At 39.7% G+C, this 24947-nt stretch overlaps 2 protein-coding genes across 2 annotated transcripts in view; one reads left to right on the top strand and one right to left on the bottom strand.

Annotated features, from left to right (window-relative positions):
* The window catches only part of SHOC1 (shortage in chiasmata 1), a 51712-nt gene extending 41437 nt beyond the window's left edge, over positions 1 to 10275 (top strand). The window contains exons 25-32 of the mRNA XM_069002004.1: positions 722 to 833; positions 1752 to 1873; positions 2828 to 2921; positions 3969 to 4100; positions 5471 to 5620; positions 6609 to 6780; positions 7000 to 7557; positions 9984 to 10275. Of these exons, the coding sequence (XP_068858105.1) occupies positions 722 to 833; positions 1752 to 1873; positions 2828 to 2921; positions 3969 to 4100; positions 5471 to 5620; positions 6609 to 6780; positions 7000 to 7557; positions 9984 to 10084 (1441 nt within the window). The 3' untranslated portion in view covers positions 10085 to 10275. The remainder of the gene's footprint in view (positions 1 to 721; positions 834 to 1751; positions 1874 to 2827; positions 2922 to 3968; positions 4101 to 5470; positions 5621 to 6608; positions 6781 to 6999; positions 7558 to 9983) is intronic.
* A 3780-nt stretch (positions 10276 to 14055) lies between these two features.
* On the bottom strand, positions 14056 to 20250 carry GNG10 (G protein subunit gamma 10). Its single transcript, XM_069001005.1, has 3 exons — positions 20082 to 20250; positions 16708 to 16839; positions 14056 to 14953 (listed from the first exon to the last, which is right to left on the bottom strand). The coding sequence occupies exons 1-2, from the start codon at positions 20160 to 20162 to the stop codon at positions 16714 to 16716; spliced, it is 207 nt and encodes a 68-aa protein (XP_068857106.1). The 5' UTR covers positions 20163 to 20250; the 3' UTR covers positions 14056 to 14953; positions 16708 to 16713.
* Between the last annotated feature and the right edge of the window lie 4697 nt (positions 20251 to 24947).

Raw genomic sequence — 24947 nt, 5'->3', positions numbered from 1 at the left:
TTTGAACACATAATCTGACATGCTTTTAAACTCTGACTTGTTCAAGTTCTTTGCTCAGTCTGGCCGTAAGCCAAATAGCTGGGAACGCTGTTTGTTACTTTCTCACTAGCTCCTTTTAGCACTGATGAAGAAGTTAAATAGATAAGCAAAGAGCTGTACAATTTCAGAAAAGGTAATAGTTTAGTTTTTTTAAAACATCTGAATACACTGTCCATACAAGTTTCTAGAGGCCATACTGCTGGCAGATTCACATTTAGGTCTCTTGTGCTTCCTAGTAAAACACAACAGGAGGCTGTGCTGCTGGCAGTTTTAAGTCACTGAGAAATTTTAGGATCATACCAATGGCCAGCAGGGAGTTTGCTTTGCCTTGTGCTGCACAATCATGAAAGGAGGCAAAGAAATGCAATATGCAAAGTTAGTCAGAAGGAGTTTCAAATTATCTATCTTAGTTTCTATATTACCTCTTTTTTTTTTGTAAACTCAAAGCCTGGATATCAAGGTCATACTCAATGCAGTTAGCAACATAATTTAATTTCACTAAATCACTGCTACATTGATGTGTATTGTTCAAGTGTGTCTTACAGTGAACTGAGCATTTGAGAAAGATCAAGACTGTGTAAGTTTAAAAACTGTATTAAGGGGTGTATGTTATTCATTTGCTTTAAGAAAATAGTAGTATTTTACTTGCCTGAGTTTTAATAAAATAATTTTACTTCTTCAGTTACAGCATTACCTTTGTTGAAAGAAGCAGTAGTTATTCCTTAAGGCTCTTTGGAAGTATAGATCGATACGTTGTGTTGACAATAGATGAATGTACTGCTATCTTTTTGCAGGTACTGTGAAACTACTGAAAAATGAAACTACTGTGTCCAAGTTCTGTTATGTGTTGGGTCACTTTTAGGCCATATCTTCAGACTTCTAGCATATCTTTCTTCTTCATAATCATATTTAATTCATGCATTGTTTCACATCACAAATCATTAACCCTGAAATTCTGTGCCAGTTTGACTAGTTTAAAATGTTCTCAGTTTCTTCACTAAAGTAACATTTGACCTGTGATTTGATTATATGAAATGTAGTTAAAGGATGCATACTTGAAAATAACAACCAATTAAATGCATTTTGGGCTGTATTCTCTTACCAGTGTGTATATTAATTCCTCCCATTTTGGATGGTTAACTGAATTAGTCTATCGAATAATTTGTCCTACTTTTAATAAAGAATATTAGCTTAAGCAATAGCATACTACTTAAATTCCGGTATGCAGCAAAACAGATTGCAGGTAGAAGAACTGCTTCTGAAAGATAGGTAAATAATAAAATAATCAATTAGTATTACAAGTACAATGTAGACATTCCTACAAGCTACTGCTATTAGTGATGTTGTGGTTTATATAGTTAATGTAGGTGTAATATGATTTGTATAGGCTAAGTACTTCAGAAGTTTATAACAATATTTTGCATTATTGAAGTTCCCAAAAAATCTTAAGAACAGCCTAAAAAGGTATTGACACTTTCTTTTTAGAAGAAGGAAGAAGAGGCATGAAGCAGTGAATCAACCTTTTGAAATTCAAAGAAAATAAAAGTTGGGAATAAAAGCTAGTTCTCCCAATTCCCATATGTGTCCTTAATGCTTACATTATTTAGCTGTATTTGTTTGATCTAGTTTCTGCATATTATATTGATACTCACTAAAAGCTTGGGCAGCCATGGTAATGTATTTATTTAATTTTTATTTAAATTCCATGGTAGAGTATGGAAGAACTAAGTTGTGAGGACTCCTGTGACACTGTAATATCAAGGCTGGTGTCATTATCACTCCAGTATACATGCTGTTGGATTATTTTCTATTCCAGAGAAAGACTGAGTTTAGAGTAAGTTGTGAAATTATTTTGTTATCCTAGTATTCTTAAAACAACTTGTCCCTAAAGAAAGCAGCTTATTAGAACAAGTTGATACTCATTTTCCTTTGAACTTCTCTGTAGGAATGCATTTCTCTTAAAAATACCAATATTGTAGTCTCATATTTCTAGTGTTGTTTGAGTTTTTCACTTAGTTACAATGTTGTCATGCTCCTATTGAAAAACTCAGTGAAATAATAAAAGTAACAGTGATCACTGGAGACCACCAAAATGTTCGAAAGCTTTTTATTTGTAAAGCTATTTTTAGTCTTATACAAGAGATAAAGAAATGGTTGTTACAAAATAACAGAGTTTGAGGCAGGCAATACTAAGGTGAGGTGTACTGCCAATGGGCAGGTCCAGAAATTTCACAACTCTAAGGATATGAAACACTGGAATTATTCTTACATCTGTTTGAAGTAAATTCATCCCTACAAATGCATGGTTGTGAATTACTATGTTACTACCACTGTATATAGTTTGCAATAGGGAAACATTCTTAAAGTGTTCTTCCAGTGCATCAGTAGTTCTCCTTTTGCTATGGAAGCACACCTTTTGTTCACATAGTTCATAAATATTAATTTATTACCTCTTTTGAGATTTTTTTTCTATAAGCAAGTAGTTGCTTAATTTCCTCTCTGTTTTTTCTCCAGTGTCTCCAGTGACTGACCTTGATCCAGACCTTTGCTTCAGACTAGACTTGCTTTGCTGTAGACTGACTCTGTTTTCTTTCCTTACAGTCCATCCTTCAGCAGTCAATCCCTTAATGTATCCTAGCTCTCCTTCCACAGATATTAATGCTCAAACTGTACCAGTATTCTGAATTCCAGGAAATGAAGCAGATATTTATGAAGACATGGAATAAATGGTTTGAGATTATTACATGTACATATTAAATATTTATGATCCAGTGAAACTGTTTTACAGGTACAGTCTCAAGGGAAATACTCTGCTTAACCTTGTCTCAATTTATGCCATTCTAATTGAACTTACACCGAAGTCAGAAGACTTTGAAGTGAAGGTAGTTTCTTTCTGTATTAATCTTCATGATACAATATTTCTAAAGAGCTCAATCAAGTATGCCTTCTACATCAAAAACATAAAATAGCTCAAAATTACTAAAATAGAAGAGGATCTTAGTTCAGTGCTGCTGAAGTCAGTGAAGACTGTGTTGACTGCAATACAAGTTGAATCAGATTCAAATAGCAGTTGAATGACTAGGAGTCAAAGAATTACATAATACCTTTAATAAGTTATTAGAATATATATTAATCCTCCTTATGTCTTAATTTGAAATTTCATATCAGTATTGTGTTGCTGATGTCACCGAAGAAAAAAAGAAATAATTTGCTGTCAGCTGGTTTGCTTTTTTAATGTGACAAGATAAATTAACCTTTTTCTTTAAAAATCAGGAAATCTAGAATTGAAAATTTGTTTTAGTATCTAGAATAATCAGCTTTAAAATTGGGGCAGAAGTTTCATTCAATTTACCAAATTGTTGGTAACTTAAATTTTTGAGTGAAGTAATATCCTTTTAAATAATAACCACTTTTTCTTTACTTATTTGCTGCCAGTATTTAGTACAGATCTTTATGAAAGTCATTATTATTTGCATATTAAAATTTGTATAAAATTTACCTGATTACATGAAAGTTACAGAGAGGACAAAGTGTTTTTCATTTTGTGTACTCAACAGTGTAGCTTGTGTGGAAATTATAGTTTCAAAGTGTTACACATCTCCTTAAACTGTAATAGGCATTTCACAATTGCCTGTTTCATTAGGAACTCGTATTATACCCAGAAATTTGATCACATAAAAAAGACCTATAGGATAAATCGATTAATTTCACCTACATAGGATTTGCATAAATAAGGAGTGTAATTTGCAGCCAGGCTAGTGATCAGAGGTTGGAGTTTGTCTGCATGATAAGCATGGATCAGGTTTAATTACTCATCAGTACCAACTCTTGTGTTCAGGGTGACCTTTAGTTTTCACCTCAACTTCTGTAGCAAATTAAGGCACTCATTGGAGTAAGTTTTAACCAAGAATATTATGTGTCACTTTTAGGTAGTTCTTACGCCCGGGATTGAAGAGACAGCACTGGTAATTCGTCAAATTGCTGACAACATTTTAATAGCATCTAATATCAGTCCTCATGAGTGGCTGGACAAGTCCTGGCTTTCAGTCTTGCCATCTGAGGTTTGCCATGATTTCCCATGAATTTACAGTTTTCTTCCTAAGATTCATAAAGTTTTAGGCTTTCTTGTTGTTGTTCTCTTAAAACATATTATTCAAATAAGCATTTTATATATGTATATACATGTATATGCAGATATATATATGCAGAGATATATATAAGCATATTTCTAGTATATATGCAGAGATACATATACACACATACACATGCACACACATATATATGTTATTTCCATTATCCTTGTCAGCACAATTAGTGGCAGCTTGGACATTCCCTGTGCTTTCAAGATTAACCTGTAGGGATGTTTATCCTCCACATCTGCCTGTCAATTTGTACCATTCTAGGCACTAGGTTTAAAAAACTACCCAAATTGTAAAAGATAAACATGCAGTGGCTCATTTGGGCAAGAAGCCAAATTCAGCAGTGCTGATCCATTACTGAAGTCAGTGGCATTGCTTTCTGACTTGCTTTAGTACCAGATGGTAGAAGCTTGTTTAACTCACACGGTTACTTATTTAACTCATTCCAATAAATGCTGGAATAGGCCCATCAATCACAGTCAAATATATGATATCCTTTAACTTGTATAGTAAGGTTTTCAAATAAAACATATGGATTTGTTAATTTTATGTGAAAACTTTGAACTCTTGTAAAGCTGAGATTGTTTTTGGATTTTACAAAATTCAGAAGCATTATAAAGCAGGTATTGGCATGGCCTTTCAAGAGGCATGGCCTTTCAAGAGGGAGGTATTGGATTATAGGTTTTCCAATTTAGAGTTTGAGGATACTGGTAAGAAATGGAGAGGAGTCATTGTATTGTGTCTCTAACTTAAAAGATATTTGATCCCGGCAGTGCTGTATGAAAGTCAGGAACAGGAAGCTGACATTGATAACAAGCTACTCTCAGCTTGCTGCCTTGTTTGTGACATTCATCCTCTCCCTGGCAACTTCTGCTTTTGCCACCTGTCTGCTGTTAACAAATACAACTTTTGTAAAACAGAACCAGTTTTGTCAGTTTATATTGATCTAGGTAACTCACTTTAAAATGGAGAAGTAATAGTAAATCTGGTCATGCATTTTAAAATCAAGTTTACATGATTCACTGTTTTTAACTTTTAGAAAATAAACATCTTTAGAGTTGCTTTTTGTCAAACTGTTACGCAGAACTTACTCTTTTTCAGAAATGATACTATGTTACATCTGTAGTAAAAAAAAGGAGTTTTCAATGGACTGTAAAAGTGCACTCTTTGAAAGCTCTTTTTCTATGATATACTCTATGACTTATTCAGTAAGATATGACTTTATAGTAACAGGAAAAAATGGAAAAAAAGTTTGTCAGGTATCAATCTAACAAAGTAATTTCCAATTCCAGACAGAGAAATGCCTGCTTACTTTTCCATCTATCAATCCTCTGGTTGCTCAGTTTATGTTAAAGAAGGGATCTTCACTGAACAGGTTATTTCTTGCAAGCTTTGATCAACTCCAGGAACTTCTGCCAGAGGTTCCGAAAAAAGTTTTAAAGGTTGGCCAAAATTATTTTATGTATTAGATCAATCTTTTTGCTCTGTTGTCTATGTGGTTGTTTCATTTGGGTTTTTTGATCTGAGGCTACATGTGCATTTGCTGGTATAATTCAAAAATTAATTACAGGCTTTAGCATATCATTCATATCCCAAATGCTGAGTCTGCTGATTCTCAGCAGATTTTGTGAAGTCACCAATATGTTTGTGGAAAGGTAATGAGAGCCTTTCCTTAACTGAAAGAATACTTATTAGATAACTTCCTCCTCAAGCTTCACCAAATTGAGTATTGTATCAGCATGCATGCTTTTGTGTTTTTGTAATGTAAAAGATGTTTTCCAATTAAGTATTTCCAGGGCTTCCTTCCGTCCTTCAACCCACCACTTAGAAATTCATAGTATTAAGCATTTGACAGAGCCTTAGAGATGAAGAATTGTGTGCTCCTATTGTTCAAGCCTGGGAAAATTATAGACTGAATAATCTAATTCAATAAAAAATGCACATATTTTATCATTCAAGAAAATGGGTGAAGCTTTCTGTTAAGGTGAAGGAGCATGTGAACAGGTAATTTGGGCACTGAATGTGAAATTGTGCAAGCTATTGTTATAACTGTATATGTGTAAAGCCATCTTTATTGACAGAAAAAGCTGAGTTAAATTCCTCTGTGATGCATGATAGGTGCCAATTCATTGCAGACACTGTTTCCTACAGTCTTGGAGTAATGAAAGAGAATAAACTTAAGATATTGCTTTTCCTGTGTTTCAAGACAGAGACTGTTACTTACCCTGTTTATAGATTTAAGACAGGTGGTATATTGCCTACTGTACATGCCTTTCCTGCTTTGGTAAGTCTTTTTTTTTTTTGCTACAGTAAACAAAAATTTATACATCTTAGGATCTTAACAACTGGTTTAATTTTTCATATTTGACAGTGGTATGTACAGATATGTACCATAAACATTCCTGACAAATATTTTCTTTATTGCTTCAGCATTTCAGTGACATGATATCTTCATACAGCCTAAATGCTGATTCTCACCTAGAAAAAACAGTGAAAGGTGCATCATACCCAGAAAACCTGAATAACTTCAACGCATTGTATCTTGATAATAAACAAAACTGTCCGATTTTAGAGCTGCTTGATAAGGCACAAAACAGCACAGGTAATACCTTGAATTACTAGGGAAATGTGTCTCCTTTGAAACCAAGTGAAAAATCTGAATGTATTAGAATCTTTCTCTTCTAATCATGGTAAGGTCAGTTATTCTGATGAGACAGACTGCAATCAAAATGCTCAATGACATCTTGGTTTTCTGTAAAATGTAAAAAATAAACTAATCTTTCATTCTCCAAACAAAATGCTTCAAATTTTTCTCTACCAGGAACATCTCATATGAATTCTGAAGCCCTAATTCCTCCACTGAATCATCATAAGAGTTTTTTAAAGTCTGATCTTCCAAGCTGTATGCAAAAGAAGGCATGCTCATCAGATGTAATTACAAGGAGGAAGCCAGATATCTTTGCTGTATCAAAGGACTATGAACATTTTGCTCATCTAGATGTTAAAAATTCTCTCCATGTTCCAAAACAGCCTTTCAGGATGCATGATAGCTCTGGTCATTCTTCCAAAGACTCTGAAAAAGAGGATTTCTTTGCAACTTTCAGTGACTGTGCACCTCAGGAGAGCTCTAAGAGTTTTCTAGAAGAATTTAGAGATGCAACATTTAAAAGCCCAGAAATTCAGATTGACCAGCCCATGTGGAATGACTCATCATCCACAGGCCCACGTAATTCATTTGGTCATGATGATTTTCTCTCTGATTTCTTTGATGATATGGATGAGCTTCAAAATCTGAATTTTAAACAAATAGGTGGAGCATCTAAAGGAAAGAGGAAACAAAATTCTCCATCCTTACGGATAAAAGAAAAAATTAAAACAGGTAGGTCCAAAGTAAGCAGATTTTGCTGAAATTACTTTTGTTACTCAACTGCAAAGTTGCAAGGATCTGTAAGACTGTATTTTGTATTTTATTTAAATAGTTGTTAAATCAAATTCAACCCAGCAATTGCCTGCTCCCTGTTCTAAAACTTACTTGCATATGTATTTCTTCTGTGACAAAAGGTTCCTAACAGGTTTTGTTTTGAACATAAAAAATATTTTTTTAAAAAGCGCTAAACCAAACGATCTAGAATTGTGTTACTGCCATTATTTTTTCCTGGTAAATATTGAAAAATATAGTTCCTTCAATAGTGTAAGACTCAGCTTCTTTGCTCTTTGACAGAGCCTAAAATATAGATAATGAGCATGCCAGAATGCATTTAAAAGTTATGGGAAAGATTATTTTGTAAACATAGATTTGGACAAGGTTGAACAAAAGACTGTATTTTCTCTATAGGACAAAGAGGAGATTCAGCAAATCCTGAAAGTGAAATTCAGATTCTACTAATGGCTGTGTTTTGCTGTGGGCACTAATGCAGTAAAAATGGTGCTCCAAAAATTTTCTAAGTTTCTTTCATGTATTTTCTTATTCTTGAAATATTTTTTTAGCTAGTATCTCCAGGGCTAAACTCTCCACTTGAAATCATTCCAAAGCTTATATTTTCAGAGATGGTATAATATGTACTTCAAAACTTTGTTTACCCTGAAACTGTGTACAGTCCTTATACAAAATATTAGGCTTCTCTTTTTTTGTGGTTTTCTTATCCCTGGTTTACTCCATCAAATATAGTTATCTTGAAACCTTTTTTAATAAGCCATAATATGTATCCATGGAGTCTTGCAACTAAGAAAGTCCTTGTCAGACTGTATTGCCATATCATTTATTGTAGTATTTTTTAAAATTATTCTATTTCCCTGTAGGTGAGATGCCACATTTTTTTAAAAAATCCAAGTTTAAGTTCGTTTAAAAAAAGTGCCTAATGCCTAGTACAGATTACTTAATTTATGATTTGTCTGCTGCTGCCTGTCATTAAATCTCTCAGTGGTACAAGGTCAGCACAGCATTAAAATGTTTTCACTAATTAGATCAGACCCATTCATGAAAACCTAAGTAACTAATTTAAATTACTCTTTCATGGACTTCTTTGGGTAATTACAGAGGTAAAGAGAGAAAAAGTTAATTGGATATGGTAAACTTCTTTTAATTTTCAGGCTATGTAAATTTAAATGTTCATACAGAAACTCTGAACAGACCTTTTGCTTCTCTGGAATAAAAATTGAGACCTGCAGTATTGCTGAGTAGGTAACAGATATTTCAGTAACCTGTAACTAGCACTGATAGCATAATATTCTACATACAATATATTTCAGTAGAGATCAGGGCATTCAGTAGAGATTCTCCTGGTATCACATTTTAGTGTTCTGAAAACACTGTGATCTCCAGCTGGTAAGTTTTCTGTAATATTCTTGCCCAGTAGGACAAAAGTATACTTGAATGTGAATCAAATCAAACCAAGGAAAAGTGATTTTTGGTTTAGATTTTGGAAGAGCAGGCTTATTCTGCTTTATAATTCACTAGCCAGGGGAAAAATTAAGTATATGAAATAGTTTTGGGTGCTAATGCAACATCCCCTCCAAAAAATAAAAAATTCAAAAACCAACCTACCAAATGAAAAAAAAAAACCCAACCAACCAAAAAAACCCATCTTCACCTTAATACAGTGAAAGCCTCTGAGAACAAAAATTTAAGAAATATGTAGCAAGTCAAGTTAAAAAGACACACTGGGAACAAACCCCAGTGATTTCTTCAGGCTTCAGATCAAGCTCTCATTAAACCACAGATAATTCATGACACCACACCAAGCCAGTATTTCCACTGGAACAGATCAAATCCTTAGGTCGGTGTTAGAGTTTTCTGACAATACTTTTTGTAAAGACTAACATAATAGTATAATTTCCTTACAGTAACTTGTTTTGAATAAGCAACTTCTCAAATACTTTATTGTAAAAGCACTTGAATTTTACGTAAGTATGAATGTAAGTAGCTTTTTTGAACAACTTAGAAACACGACCATGTCTGGTTAAAAATAACTAAATTTCAAAAATTATAGAATAGTTCTAAGAGTAGTATTAATGAAATAAAAACAAACAGTAAATATTTTCTGAAACATTGTAGTTAAGGATAGTGTAGGTTGATTTATTAATTTTTGTATAAGGTCCTGTATTCCTATTACAGGACAATATGCATAAAACAGGTCAGGAGCAGTAAGAAGCAGCAAATATTAATCTGTACACATTTTATTTTATGACAGTTGATACTTTTCTTAGGGAACACACCAGTCAAAGTCTGTTAGTGCTTCTGAGAAACACACAGTTAAGTTTGCATACAGGTTGTATATATAGTTAATCATGATTTTTCTTTTTCAGATTCAGGATTTTCAGAAGTACAGGAGTTCAAAAAAAGGAGATTGACATATGAAAGAGTCCCTGGAAGAAGAGATGGACAAACACGTCTTAAATTCTTTTGAATGGAATGGGCATTTGCATATTACATACCTTTTTTTAAAAAATTCTTGAGCTCCTTAAAGGAAAATAAATAAATGATTGTTGTTGTTAGTTTTTAGAAAGAAATTAGGATTTGGAAATTCTTGCTAGCTCAGGATTCTTCTGTATGTTTTTCAAATGTTAATAAACAAACTAGTTTCTTGAAGCTGGATAATTTCTGCTTCTGTTTGTTGTCATGGGTGATACAGAGGTACTTTATCACTCTTTACATTAAAAAAAAAAAAAGGAAAAAACCAGATGCTGAGGCTCATTGAAATTTCAAAAAGCACCTGTGTATGTAAAAACGGGCTAGATCTGCCAGAATCTCAAGGCTTCTCAGAAGTCTTAGAGATTTCTTGCAGTTATGGCTGTGATCCTTTGTAGCTGTCCCTTGGGCTCTGTTCCACTTCTCTTCTTCTGCCATCTCCTTTAGGAACCATGTGATAAGTTCCTGAGCTCCTTTTAATCAACCAATCTAGGAGAAAGCTCTTTGTTTTATGGACAGTGTGCAAAATTTTCTTGAAATTTAGCGTTCTCATGGATTTGATTCAGGGAGCTAAGCTGTGACCCTCACTCTTTGCATAACCTGGTGGAGGCCATTTGTTGGCATCCACATTTTTCAGCCTTCTGCAGTGCATTGCCAAGTAGGGGGATGGGAGTCATCTGGGAGGCAGATCCAGATATTACAGGGTACAACTAGAAGGGGTAAAAGTTTGAATTTAAAAAAAAAAGCTATCCCAGTTGTAATCCAAAGAACAGGATAGAATAGTACCCAAACCCTCACTTTCCATCAAAAGATTTGGCAACAAAACTGGAAGTATATGTGGCGGCAATGGTAGACAGTAACTCCATTCTGCTGCAGGAATGCATAAAGGGTTTGCACAGGCATGCCAGCCAGCTCCAGAATGTCTCTGCTCAGCGGCCTTCAGCTGAAATGATTCAGGTTTCAAACTCACAAATCTTTTTAAATTTGATGCAGTAACAGAAACGAAGCGGGGGGAGGGAAGTAATAAAAGAAAAACCACCAAGTTTGAGGTTTGTGTTTGCACTTAAATACTTAGTTGACATTAAGCCTTCATTAAGCACATGTTCACTATTTGGGTAAATGAAACTAGCACTTATGGGAGAAAGATTTGGTCTCTCAGAGACAACAGAGTGCTGATTTTCAACTCAATTCTTAAAAGCTATGATGGCAGCACTAACTGCAATTTTAGTTCAGAGTAATATCCCAGAATTATTTGTACAGCGATTGTTTGCAAGATTTTAGAAAATACCTTTCAAAAGTGATAACATAAAAAGATTTCTAGTAAAATTGAAAACAAGCCACTGTTTCCTAGAATAAGAGACTGAAATAAAAATTGCAATTTGCTTACTATCTATGGCCCATTTTTGTGGTCACCTGACCTAACCATTTTCCTTCTTTTGCGTCATGGGTTATGTTGTTCAAAACTACCTCCCAAACATCCAGAACCAGGAATCTGTTTTTTTTAAAGCACAGCTGTACAAAGTCTCAGTCACAGATGACCACAGTTTGAAAAAATTATAGCTGCCAGTGCCAAGCTATGTATTTATGTCCTCCTCTTCCACAGGCAAAGGCTGACGCAAGAACTTTCATATGAACAGTCGTGAAAGTGTAGCATAGATAATCCATTGTTTTCAAAGTTATCTAAGACGTTGTCTGCATTAAATAAAACAATTCAAGTGCTGTCTGTGTTAAGTTTCCATTAGGTAGAAAAAATGTCAGTGTACAGTTAAATTACTGGCAATGAAGTGGAAAATAAGGAAAAGGTCTTGAAATGACCAGTTCCTTTTTACTGTAATTGTTTATGACAAATCTCAGTCTCTCACAGATATGGACACATTGACAAATTTATAAAACATTACATTCTTCCCCCTCCTTTTGTCTGGGTAATGTGCAGTAAAATTACTATTGAACTACACTGATGCATGTCCCCACTCCCCCCTGTTGCCCTGCCAAATGACCTATAACTATGAATTAGGAAGCAACTAATTCTTAGTCAAAAAGGTGTAGTACAAAATCTAATCTCCAGTCTTACATCAGCAGGTAGGGACGCTCCATACCTAGAACATTTTTGTAAGCCATTTAGTGACCAGGCAGGAGGCAGGTGTAGATGGAGAAGAGCCTTCCCGATCAACTGGGAGAGATGACAGTGAGAAAAGGGGGTCATATGGCTCATGTGAGGCACTGAGCATACAAATGTGTGCACTCACTCAATCTTTTTTACATCCTGGACATCCTGTATGACCTGCTGCCATCAGATGCCTCTGCGCAGCAGATAGCCCTCTTGGATAGTCTTTGGTAAAGGAAGCTAAGATGCTGCCCACAGTTGTCCACTTCACTGCAGATCATACCTTGGAGCAGAGGTGGTGAAATGTGATGTTTGCCCTGGTCCAGGCCATCACAGGGTTCAGTTCAGCAAAGGAGTGCAAACTCAGGTACACCTGCAGCTGTAGAAAAGACATGGCCCTGTAGACTGGGTAGGAAGGAGACAAGAGGTTCTCCTGCCTACAGAAGCAGTCAGCTGCCCATGCTTGTTTGTCAGGTTCTTTGGTTACGCCAAGGAAAGGGGACCTGCCAAAGCTGAGCTGCTAAGATGCAGCCACTTCACCCAGCCAACACAAAATAACCAGCAGTGGCACACTTCACCAAACTGATTCCCAACAGGAACCAAAGAGCCTTAGTGCCAACCAAAACTAATTTGGAGCTTGTTCTGACACTCAGCTTCTCTCACAGAACATGCCCTGGGAGGGCAGAGGTGGCATTGCTGTCACTCCTCTCCCTGCTTCTACCCAGCAGCTCGGATGCACACTTCCCTGAGAGCAAAAAGGTGCAGCAACCACACTCCTCTGAAAAGGCTGGGATCCATGTCTGAGGAATAAACACCATGCTCAGAGGGACATCTGGATGGAGTGTTCCCAGTCCATCTCACAACTGCTGCACAGGTCTTTCTAGCCCTTGCTGGTGCAAGACACAGAAGTAGACAGGATCTGCAGTATGCTCACAGTGCTACTCCAGCTGTGGTGACCTGGTGCTCCAGCTGTAAGAGACCAGATGGAGCTGGGCAGGGCTGCCAAGAGACAGCAGTGGCTGTCTAGCAGCGGTGGCTCTCTGCTGCACTCTGTGATTCGCCCACTCCTTATGCCAGCTCAGCAACTGCTTCAAAACCCAAGCTCCAACTGACATTGCTGAGCTGGAAGGAGTACACAGCAGGAGTTTTGGGGAAAGAAACAGATGTGAAGGGGTGAGGGGAGGTTTTATTGCAGGAGGTAAAAGAAAGATGAAGGGCTTGCCTGGGAGGAAGTAGGCAGCAGCCATATGCTGGCTGTCAAAAGGCTTTTGATGTACACACTCATCAGTTTCTTTGACATTTTGGCCTCAAACCAAGCCTCTGATGGCCTCTATGCAAGAGTAACTTGGTTTTCTCTAGACTTCCGTAACTCTGTCCAGTGCTAACAGAAAAGCTGCCATATTTAAACAGCCTACAGTGAAAGGAAGTCAGAGTGAAGAAAAGCTCTGAAGAAAGGACGTTCTCTTCTATATTTAAAGGCACAATACATACTGGCAGTATTACAGCTCTCATTTTGGTGTCTTTCTGCAGGACAGCAACCACGAAAATCTTTTGACAAAGACTGAACTGCCTGGAGGACACTGTTGCCCCATTCCAGCTACTGTTCATGAATGTTAAGTACTCAGATTACAGAGTTTTTCCTTACAGCTTCAAAATGTGTAAGTGAGCCTGATAACATTGTTGGTATTTCCAAATATGGTCAACAGATATGAATGGGATTTTTCTACTAATAAGACTGTTTCTAAAATCCAATAGCAACCTTCTCTTCCCAAAAAAGCAAAGAGCTTGAGGCGTCCCCTCCCACTGAAAAATCCAAGTATTCTTTTCCTTACAGTAGCTGCTCTTTGCTACACAAATTACACGAGTTCAAAGCCAAGAGGGATAGGAATTTTATTTCTCAACTTCTAAAAGATAATACAAACAATAGAAAGCAGACAAAATTAAAAACCTCTAAAAAAAGTTGTTCTTGTAAAAGTCTTCTATCAAAAAAGTGAAGGCAAATGACCAAACACATTTTAGTAAATTCTGTGTATTGCAAACTGTGACAATGATGCATGCAATTATCTTTGGGTGTTCACAGATTCTTAGTGTCTGTTTGGTAACATTTTAAATACATTAAGAAAATTCCACCACAGCAGTACTGTTACAAATACAAAGTAGAAGAAGGCTTATAGATTAGAAGTATTGCAAGAAAGATGCTTTAGGAATCAAGCCTCTGCTACATAGTGTGTTCAGCAGTTACTAAAATGTGTCACTTATGCACTGAGATGCACTTGAAAAAGAAATAAAGTTGGTTCCAGGTCTTGCTAATAGAAGCAAAATGTCCCCTGAGGACATTACTCTAGCACTAAAAGCATTTAGCTTTATACTTTAAATATTCACTTTTGGGTTGTTTTATTTTGGAAAAAAAAAAATCCCCATGAATAGTTTTTGCTATTATTCTGGTGTTACAGTTTATCAAGATCAGAGTAAGTAATTTGGTTAAAAATTCACGTTTTTAATTTCTAAAATGTAAACTTCTCAAGTAATATTTGTATAGTTAGCATAGTGTAGTAAAAGTGGTGATGGTTATGAAAAGAGAAAGAGTTACATTAAAAAACTTCAAGAACATTACTAAAAGACAGTGGAATATGGATACACAAGAACACACAGACAAATATCTAGGATGCTGTTTTATCCACATAAAAGACAGAGACTTTTCTTGTGAGGGAAAGGCAGTTGTTATTCATGTCATGCTTGAAGGCAATTCTCCAATGACCTTCCCTATAAGAGGAAAAAAAAGGTTTATTAAATGCCATCTTCTTAAGCTGATACATTTCTCTTACAAATTACAACAGAAAAGCTCCTTTGCGCTGAGAAAAACCAAAAAATTACTTTCCTTTGCTGGATGTTGGTATCCTCGTAATATAAAATTTTTAACTGGCTTTTTTATTTTGCTCTGATTTTCTTATGATCCTAAGGTAACACAAGAATAACAAACTAAATATTTGATTTATCAGCAAAAAACCACTAAATGACATCCTGGGCTGAGCTATGCATTTCTAAAAGAATCATAAATTAAACATTAAGCTCTTTTGAGAAAATATTTTGTAGTGTAACTGTATGATGTGATCACCTCAGAATAGGTAGACACACACACACAGAGACCCCTAAAAAAAGGAAAAAGTAGAAAGGCTGCTTAAATAACAGAAGAACCTATGCAATGGTCATTAAAAATTTTATCTTACTTGCATGAAGAATTACAGGTAGCACCCAAACTAAGAAAATCTGCTTTTGGTTCACCCTCAACAAGTTTTTCCAGAAAAGCATCTCATGTTCAGTTGCTCCCTTTCTTTCAGGTTCAAAAGAGGTTCAATCCTGTTTTGTTAAACCTATGTAGCAACAATCAAAGCCATGCTATTGATGAGGCAAAAGCTCAAGTGCAAGCTCAGGAACAGTTGGCAGCAGCAAGGGGAAGATTTTACAAGTACTTTATGTTTTAGCTTAAATTCTGCCCTTAGAGAAAACACTGATTTTTTTCTTTAATAGCACTCTCATCAAAAGAACAGACTTCAGTGTTTCTTCCTCTCTGCAGATTTTTCAGCTCTTCAGCAGGAACTACTTTTACTTTTTCTTTTAAGGAGGAGTAACCCCTTCTGAATATCCTACTTCCACATTTGTTTGTCAAGCAAAAGACGTAGACTTTACAAGTTGTGGTGTTGTTCTACCCAAGGCTACTAGCATGCATGGCCTTTCTTTCTCCTGTTGCAATCATTGATAATCTTTGTGACGAATGGGAGAAGCCAGACTGGGAATTATGGAACTGGATCCCAAAGATTTGTAAATGTTGGACGGTCACCCACCCACCTACTCTATAGGTGTTACACAGGTAAAGGCAATGCAGAGCACTAAGGCAGAGTTCAGGGAGTAGCTCATCCTTTAGCCCTGTGCTGAAAAAGATTACAAAGGATGTGATGACAGATTGCCTCAGCTCCTTTCTGCTTCCACTGGTTTTGGTGCTGTACCAACAGTAAGCACAGGAAGAGCCTAAGGACAGACACAGCAAAATGAACTGCAATATGACATTAAAGACAAAAATGTATTTTAACATGATTCTTGCTTAACCTGTGAGCTAGTCATCAGAACACATAAAATTGCCACAGCTTGGTCTTACTTCTCCAAGCTGGGTATGTGACTGTCTACTGTCTGGCTGTGTCAAACATAGCTGTGTGTCTTAGACAATTTTAATTAGTTTGGATGCTGCTAATGACCTTACTGCTGATCAAACACAAAAACACAACCCCTGAACAAAAAAACAACTTGTAAACAAAACAACTCTAGAAAGAGCTGTAGAAAAGAGACATGCTTCAACTGCCACACCTAAAAAACCCAGAAAACAGTCTGCAGAGCCAGCACGGAAACGATGAACACTCAAGCAAGAACTCAACACTTAAACAACTATCACCATGTGTCTTTGTCCCTCCAAGGGCTTGAGTTTCAAATCACAGTGGTTGTCATGGCATCTATGACTTTATTACCTGATTTCAGAGCAGAGCACAGGATCGGGGTTCTCGGAAGGGATTGCTCCCTGCAGGAACCCCAACAAGCAAGGCATCTTTGCAGGCATTTTGCATACAGTACTGCTGGAGTTCTGCAGCTGCCTGAGAGACCTGAAAAGGAAAAACAAATCCAGAGAGGAAACTAATTCATTCACAAGCATCTATTAAGCATTTCCTCTTGAAGAGCTATTATCAAACAGAGCTGGAGTGCAGCCAAATCACCTCTTGGATTCTAAAACACAAAGTAAATTAGCACAGAAGCACAATTTACAAAGCTCTGATGAAGCACCCATGAAATACTATGCCAGTGATAAGCCAGAATAGTGCAGAGGACTGAGGTGCAAGTGTGATGCAATTTCTCCTCGTTAAAATGCTCAGAGCCATCATCATTTTCCAGTCTACTGTAGTGTTTTCAGGTTTATATTTGAACTCTTATATCCTCTGATAATTTTTTTAAAGGATTTTCATTCCAAACTTCTAAACAACACAGAGTATAACAAGGAATGAAAGCAAAAAGATGAGGATGAACAGCTTTTGAAGTCCAAATTGTCATCTTCCCCCAGCAGTGAAGTGAGAACTTCAAATCCACACTCTGGCCCCCCAAAAGGAGAGTTCAGAGCTGCAGAACAAGCCCAGAATCCCAAAGGTAAAATGTCATCAGCACTGAACTCCCCTGCTCTCCTTGTGGATGGCAAGTCAGTCATGTGCCTACATTTTTGAAGGAAAATGTAGAGGAATTCCCAGCTTCCCAGACACACATTAGGAACAGCTGCAGTAAACTGTTAAAACCCATGCTGTCTGATACATATTTTATAAAAGAAAATACTAAACATATTGATGGAACTAAAAGTTCCCCTCTGACCTTACCTCTGCCTTTGTTACAGGACTCCTGAAACACTGATTTTTCTTCCTACACAGCTCTGCAGTGTTGCCAAAACAACAACCAGAAGGACCATTCAAACTTCCCAGCCTCCTGTTTGAAGCAACCACCCCAGAACCCCAGAGGAATTTTGGTTCAGGGCCATCCCATAGAAAAGTATCTGGAAACACATGGGAAATCTGGCCTAGCACACACTTTTGTTTGCTATTTTGCTGCTCTCCTGTTCACTGTCTTCCAGGCTCTCCTCCAGGACACTCATCCTGATAACTGCCTCAATTTACCCAGCAGTTGTCAGCACTTCAGGGAGTTGTTATGAGAAGCTTTTTCCCTCAGCCTCCCAGGTTCTCTTGAGCAGAGTACAGGGAGAAGCATCTGCAGCAAGGATTCCTGCTAAGGCAGCAGGTTTCGTCAGTCCTTCCTAACCTGAGGAGAAGCCATTTCTGGAGGCTGCAGAGTTGTCCTGCCCTGCCCAGTCCCTTGGACCCCCTGCAGCATTAGCACCCTTGCCTCAACTGCAGTGCCTGCCCCTTGTGGTGCCCAGCTGTGCACCACATGGCTATCAGGCAGAGATGCCACTAACCAACACTGGTCAGGCCAAGGCCATGTGGAGCTTTTTCCTTGAAGTTCCTACAGCATCTCTTTGCACTTTGCTGCCAACCCCCCCCAACACATACTGAGCTATGTATATCCTGGTATGTCCTCAAAAGATACAAACCAGAACTGCCTACTCTTAGTCCTACATATGCCCAATAACTTTCTTATTTTCTCCTGTTCACACAGAAATTTTCTGCAGTATTTCATCACGTGACAAACACGCTCCCTTCAGCAGCCTCCTGCATGCAAGATGTGTATGGGTACTTCTTTCCTACTCAGTTTCCTCTTTCTGAAAATATTGTTCCTGTCTGCTTTTTTAGCCAGCAGGGTAAACAAAATCACCATTGGAACTTGGCAGTATGGAATGTATTTTTAAAAATCCTTTCATAACCAGCTTCCGTCTGAAAACACATTGTCTATTCAAAGTAGATGAAACAATGTTTTCTCCTATTTCAGTGCTTGCTAAAACTGAACCGAGCGGTTTTTCATCAGCTGAATATATTTCACATTATTTTTATACTGTATGTAGAGAAACACACATGACATCATTTATTTTTAATCATGTGTCATTTCAAAGCCATGAACAGGCTCCTAGAACAGCAGACCTGGAAAGAGACTGCTGTGCACAACGCTGCAAGAAAAATGAGACTGAGGTCCATCAAGGACAAGCCTCCCTGGAATACAAGCAAACTCATGAAAAATAGGCAGCCTTGGGAAGTCCAACTCCAGAATATGTTACTGCCACAAAGTAACACCTATAAACTACAAACTGTTTATCTTATAGCCACTACCCATCTACAAAAAAACAGTGGGGAGGATATATCTGCCTCAAAATGAGCAGGAACAGAGATCCAGGCACCAACAATAACTGCTGGGCAAGCATTTCAGGGTTTGACAATACCCCTCTTGCCACAAGAGTCTGTATTTCTACTCTGAAACAGGCTGTTTTTCACATATTCCCACACCTCACTGCAGTGATAAACACAGTCACTTCTAGTGAATAAAGCATCTGCTGATTCAGTTTCGATAATAAAATGTAGTAACATCAGCAAATTGATTAGGATGATATCCAAAAGCTGTAGTGGTTTCACCACAATGAGCACTTCAAATTTTCAACAGCCCAGGCCAGGACTAAATAATTTTGAATTATTTTTAAATCATTTAGCTAAGTTCCTGCAGCTCAATGTGTTGGCACTGTCGTTCAGACTGAGGAAGCTCGTCTTTTGTGACTGGCCAGAGAAAAATGGCGAATGCAAGGAGGGAGACAAGGAAAGTGCAAGATATAAACTAATCTGACCTCCATCACTTCACAGACTATGCTGGACTTTGTGCGTGGTGATGGACCCCCCACATCTGCTGGAAACCAAGAGCTGTCTCGGTCAGGTCACCAAACCTGAGGAGCTGGCACATGACAGGACTGCCTCATCATGATGCCTTTGTCTGGAAATGTGCAAGCAGGAGAAGGTTCATGCATGCGTAGCAAATCGCCTGCCTTCCCCAAGTGTGCCAGCGGGTACCACCCCGCACCGCCTCCCCCTGCAGATCCTGCCAGCGCTCCGAAGCAGGGGGGAATAGGGCTGGCTCCGCTGCGAGGAACTCCTCCCGATTATCTGCTTGCTGGTGCAGAACTAACTAGGAGCTGCTGTATTATTTATCACGGCTCCTTCCACCAGGGAACGGCACTCGCTCCATTGCTCCCGCGGGCCCGGGGCTCGGAGCCCGCCGGGCACAGGCACCCCTCACCCCCTTCCTTCCCAGGGCAGGCGGCGCGGATCAGCGCGGAGGAAATGCGGGAGCGGCTCCTCTCCCCCACCCCGCCGCGGGGGTCGCCGCAGCCCGCGCCTCCCCCCGCTCCCGGGGGCCCCGCGCCCCGGCTCACCTTGATCCTCTCCACGGCCGCCTCCAGTTTCAGCTGCTCCACCAGCCTCTGCATGGTGCTCAGACTACCGCCCGACGACATACCGAAGCCGCGGAGAAGACCGAGAGGATGAAGCGGGCGGGCAGGCAGCGCGACTCGGGCGGGCTGGGCTGGGCTGGGCTGGGCTGGGCTGGGCTGGGCTGGGCTGGGCTGGGCTCGGCTGCCTCCGCCCCGGGGAGGGGCCGGGGCCGCTCCGCCCTCAGCCCCCGCGGCACCGCCCCGGCGCTCGGCCGGAGCCCCCTTACCGCGGCGCCGGGCTTGGGGGCTCGAGCTTCTTTGGGGGCAGGAAACTTGCTGGTTCAAGCACGGGCGGAAAAAATAGAAGGGAAGAAAAGGAAACAAAAAAATAAGGGAGCGGGGGGAGGAGGGGGAGGAAAAGAGAAGGGGGAGAGGGAGGGAAAAAGGGAGGAAGAAGAAAAGAAAAAAAAGGAAAACGGGGAAAAGGAGAGACAAAGGAAAAAAGGAGGGAAAGGGAGAAAATAAGTGGGGAAAAAAGAGGGGGGAAGACGAGAGGAGAAAGGGAATTCACAGAATCATAGAATAGTTTGGATCTGAAGGGACTAACCCCACCACTTTGGGCAGGGATAACACATGCTACATCAGGTTGCTCAGAGCCCTATCCAGCTTGGTCTTGAACACTGACAGAGATGGAGTTCTAAACATGTCTTCTGCCCACAGGCAGCTTTTAGGTTCCAAATGCCTGGCAACTGCTGCCAGTATTGTTGCATCTCCCCTCTCCCCACCCAGCACTGTTCACCACCATTTCAGCAGTGACCAGAAATAAGTCCTCTCACTTTTCGGCAGGGGTTTGCCAGCTATTAGTTTGCTGGCTTGTTAAAAAGTTGGTGGGATGAAGCTTATAGCCTCAAATGGTTGCTCTGAACATATGACAGGACAGCCAGGAGTTCAGGCCCAGCCAGAATGGTTTTGTGGAAGACAAGTCCTGTCTGACCAACCCGATGTCCTTCTATAGCAAGGTGACACCTAGAGAGTGAGGGAAAGGCTGTGGATGTTGTCTCCAGGAAAGCCTTTTACATCATCTCCCACAGCATTCTCTTGGAGAAAGTGTCAGCTCATGGTGTTTATGAATGAGCTCTTTGCTGGGTGAAGAACTGGCTGGGTGGTTGGGGCCAAAAAGTTGTGGTGAATGGAGTTAAATCTGGCTGGCAGCTGGTCACTAATGGTGTTCCCCAGGAGTCAGCATTTGGGCCAGCCCTGTTTAATGTCTTCACCAACTACCTGGATGAGAGGATAAAGTCCATACTCAGCAAGTTCACATATGACACCAAGCTGAATGGGAGTGTTGACCTGCAGGAGGGCAGGAAGGCTCTGTAGAGGGATCAGGACAGGCTGATTTGATGGACTGATGCCAATTGCATGAGGTCACACAAGGCCAAATGCTGAGTGCTGCCCTTGGGTCACAACACCCCAGGCAGTGCTACAGGTTGGGACAGAGTGCCCGGAAGGCTGCCTGGCAGAAAAGGACCTGGGTCTGCTGGTCAACAGCAGGTGAACATAGCCCAGCATGTGCCCAGGTGGCCAAGGACAGTGGCATCCTGGTCTGTATCAGCAGCAGTGTGGCAGCAGGACCAGGGCAGTGATTGTCTCTCTTTACTTGGCACTGGTGATGCCACCTCGTGTCATGTGCCCAGTTCTGGGCCCCTCACAACAAGAGAAACACTGAGGTGCTGGTGTTGCCAAATTTTTGGAACTCGGACACTTTAGTTACACAAAAAAAGGGTCAGGTTTAGAAAGAAGACATTATTTATTGTGTAGAGGTGCAAGGTATAAGTTTTCCTACAAATCAAGCACACCAAGGAGTAAATACTGAGAGAATTTATACCCAAAAGTTTACATAAACCCACCTATATAATACCTGGTTACTGCCTACCTCATGCATAGTCATTTAGTTTGTGCAGCCTTATGACGTGTCACTGCGCCTGCATGGGCCTCTTTCGGGGTCTCTACTGGTTGCCTTCCATCATCTGGGGAGGTGTCCTCTACAGAGCCTCGAATAAAGTTCAGGTCGGGTCAAGAAGAACCCAAGGCTGAGTGCCAAAGAAGATGTGATCTGCAGCTCCAGTTTAAACGATTGCCAAGGAGGACATAAAATACAAAAGCTTTCTGTAAACTTCAAGCAATACCTGTTTAACCCACCTGACAACATCTATTTGTGTCGGTGACTGAGGCCTGGACCCAGACCGGCAGGGAATCTGAGTCATTTATTCAAAGGAATGAGCTGGTTTTATACACTTTTCCAAGGCACAGTATTTCCTTACATGGCAATCCTCACTACGTGACCTATCCCGTTGCCACATCAGCAACGCACTTTCCAAATGTCCTTCTATGGGGTGACCACTCGCTGTTCACCCGTCCCTCAGCTCCCGGCAGGCTCCTCTCTGTAGGGGTCTGCCCTGTGACACCTCTTGCCCCCAGGGCCCGGTGGAGACAAGCCTCTCCGTGGGCTGCCATGTGCTCCTTTGTGCTGCTATCTGCCTCTGCGGCATGTCTCATAGCATACAGCTCAATTCTATCTTATCTCTTCCCAGAATTTGTATTCAAAGGAGGGATTAAAGGTGAGAATGATACCATCAGCTTTCATCTGCAACAGAGATCAAAGGAAGGGACAGAATTCTCATTCTGCTTAAAGACGTCACTGGAGCATGTCCAGAAAAAGGCAAGAAAGCTGGAGCAGAAGTCCTGTGAGAAGAGGCTGAGGGACCTGGGATGGTTTAGCCTGGAGAAAAGGAGGCTCAAGGAGACCTTATCGTTCTCTACAACTGCCTGAAAGGAGGTTGTAGCCAGGTCAGCCTTCTTCTCCCAGGTAACAAGTGACAGGACAATAAGAAATGGCCTGAGGTTGCACCAGGAGAAGTTTAGATTAGATAGTAGGAAAAATTTCTTCCTTGAAAGGGTTGTATAGCATTGGAACAGTCTGTCCAGAGAAGTGGTAGAGTCACCATCTCTGTGAGTGTCCAAAAAGCATGTGGATGTGACACCTGAGGACATGGTTTAGTGGTGAACATGGTGGTGGTGCTGCATTTATCGTTGGACTAGGTAGTCTTAAGGATTTTTTCCAACTTTAATGATTCTGCAATTCTGTAGGGACAACCAGGCATGCACATGCTTGTGCCTTAATCAGAGCCTCAGCATGGTCATAGAAAAGACACAGTGAATCTTCTCCAAGATCCTAATACCTTGCAACCTTTTTCTCCATAATGATCTCACCACTACCCAGTACTGACATTTCTCTCTCAAGTCAATTCAACCTACACTGGCTATACTAGGCATAGTATTGTAACTCTCAGAAGTCTCAGAAAATTTATGCCCAGAAGACAGATGTAATTTAGAACTACAATGTTAGTCTAGAAATGCCTGGTAGCCTCTGATAATGAGGTATCACTGCAGCACTGACAGTTTTCTAAAGACACCTGAGTTTTTTCGGTCCTTTGTCACAGAAATGTGACTGCAGTGTTGCTGCCCAGCAAATTTTTGCTGCATTCTATGCATTTATGTCTGCATCTGATTATTTTCAAAGGGGTGACATGTCTAGAGAAGATGGGACTCCAAGCTGAGTCAGCAAAATGGCTCATTTGCAGCAGGTTGTAGGATATGTCTGACTTCTCCAACCACTTGTTATCAGGCCACAAGTGTTACAGGGACAAAACATCATTGCCACTGAAAGATACAGCTCTGTCCTCTGCCAGGACTGTACCTCCATTTCCACTGTAGTATCAGATCAGGAAATTAATCTTGATTACAAGGAAGGTAGACAACAAGGGAAAACAGATCCATGTTTTGACTTCATATTTGCACAACCCAAATACTTGGCTTGGGAAAGGAGAGAGCAAAATGAGGCAGAAGGTCAAGAGCAGCACAGCTGTCAGCCTGTGAAACTGCACACACAGGTTTAGATCCTCTCGTATATAATTACCTTCTTCATTTCCAGATATAACTGTCTTTTCTAATAATCAGCACCACTGTATTTGTGCTTACCTTCATCCTCTGTTTCTACCACAGCAACTTAATCTTTTCTCTTCCACTCTTTCAGGAGACTGTTTTGGGGGATGAAGCAGCAATACACCAAAGCTGTGGTCTCTCAGTTCACCAGCATCTTTGCAGTGTCCCTAATATTACTTCATGAAAGCAAGCACAGCCTTTTCTGCATACCTTCTTTAACAATTCTTAGATTTTAATTGATAATTAGATACAAAGTGAATTAAGTTCATTGCTACTCTACATTCAGCAGATGAAGGAACAATTTAGCAGTTCCTCTTCAATTTTGCCACTGTGTACAGAGATTCAGCATAGTATTTCTATCATGCTGTCCTGGCTTCAGCTGGGATACAGTTCTCAGTAGCTGTTACAGTGCTGTGTTTTGGATTCAGAATGAAAATGGTGTTGATAACACATTGATGTTTGTGTTTTTGCTAAGTCATGTTAATCCAAAGTCAAGGACTTTTTGTTCCCTCCATGTCTCATGCTCTCCCAAACTGGGAGGGAGCATAGCAGGGACAGGTGACCGCAACTGACTAAAGGGATATTCCATAAAATATGGGATACCATAGAATGTCATGCCCAGTACATAAACCAGGGCGAGTTACCAAACTGGGTTCAAGAAGGGGAGTCTGGAATCAGTTAGTGGGTGGTGAGCAATTGCATTGTGCATCACTTGCTTTTTTCCCTTTTTGTTATCGTTGATATTATTATTTCCTATTATTATTGTATTTTACTTGATTCTCAATTATTAAACTGTTCTTATCTCAACATAAAAATTTTAATTCGGCTGTCCTTCTCTCTACTCTAAACTATCCAGCTTTTGGGCAG

Source organism: Aphelocoma coerulescens (genome assembly GCF_041296385.1).
Source record: "Aphelocoma coerulescens isolate FSJ_1873_10779 chromosome Z unlocalized genomic scaffold, UR_Acoe_1.0 ChrZ, whole genome shotgun sequence".
NCBI lineage: Eukaryota > Metazoa > Chordata > Aves > Passeriformes > Corvidae > Aphelocoma > Aphelocoma coerulescens.
This window is presented reverse-complemented; position numbering and strand designations above follow the sequence as displayed.

What these genes read in the sequence shown, in the direction of transcription:
- GNG10 (XM_069001005.1), bottom strand. Translation starts at nt 20,162, where the DNA reads ATGTCGTCGGGCGGTAGTCTGAGCACCATGCAGAGGCTGGTGGAGCAG. An exon ending in CGGCCGTGGAGAGGATCAAG is followed by an intron (nt 16,840 to 20,081) that starts GTGAGCCGGGGC and finishes TTTCCTTTTCAG; the next exon opens with GTCTCTCAGGCAGCTGCAGA.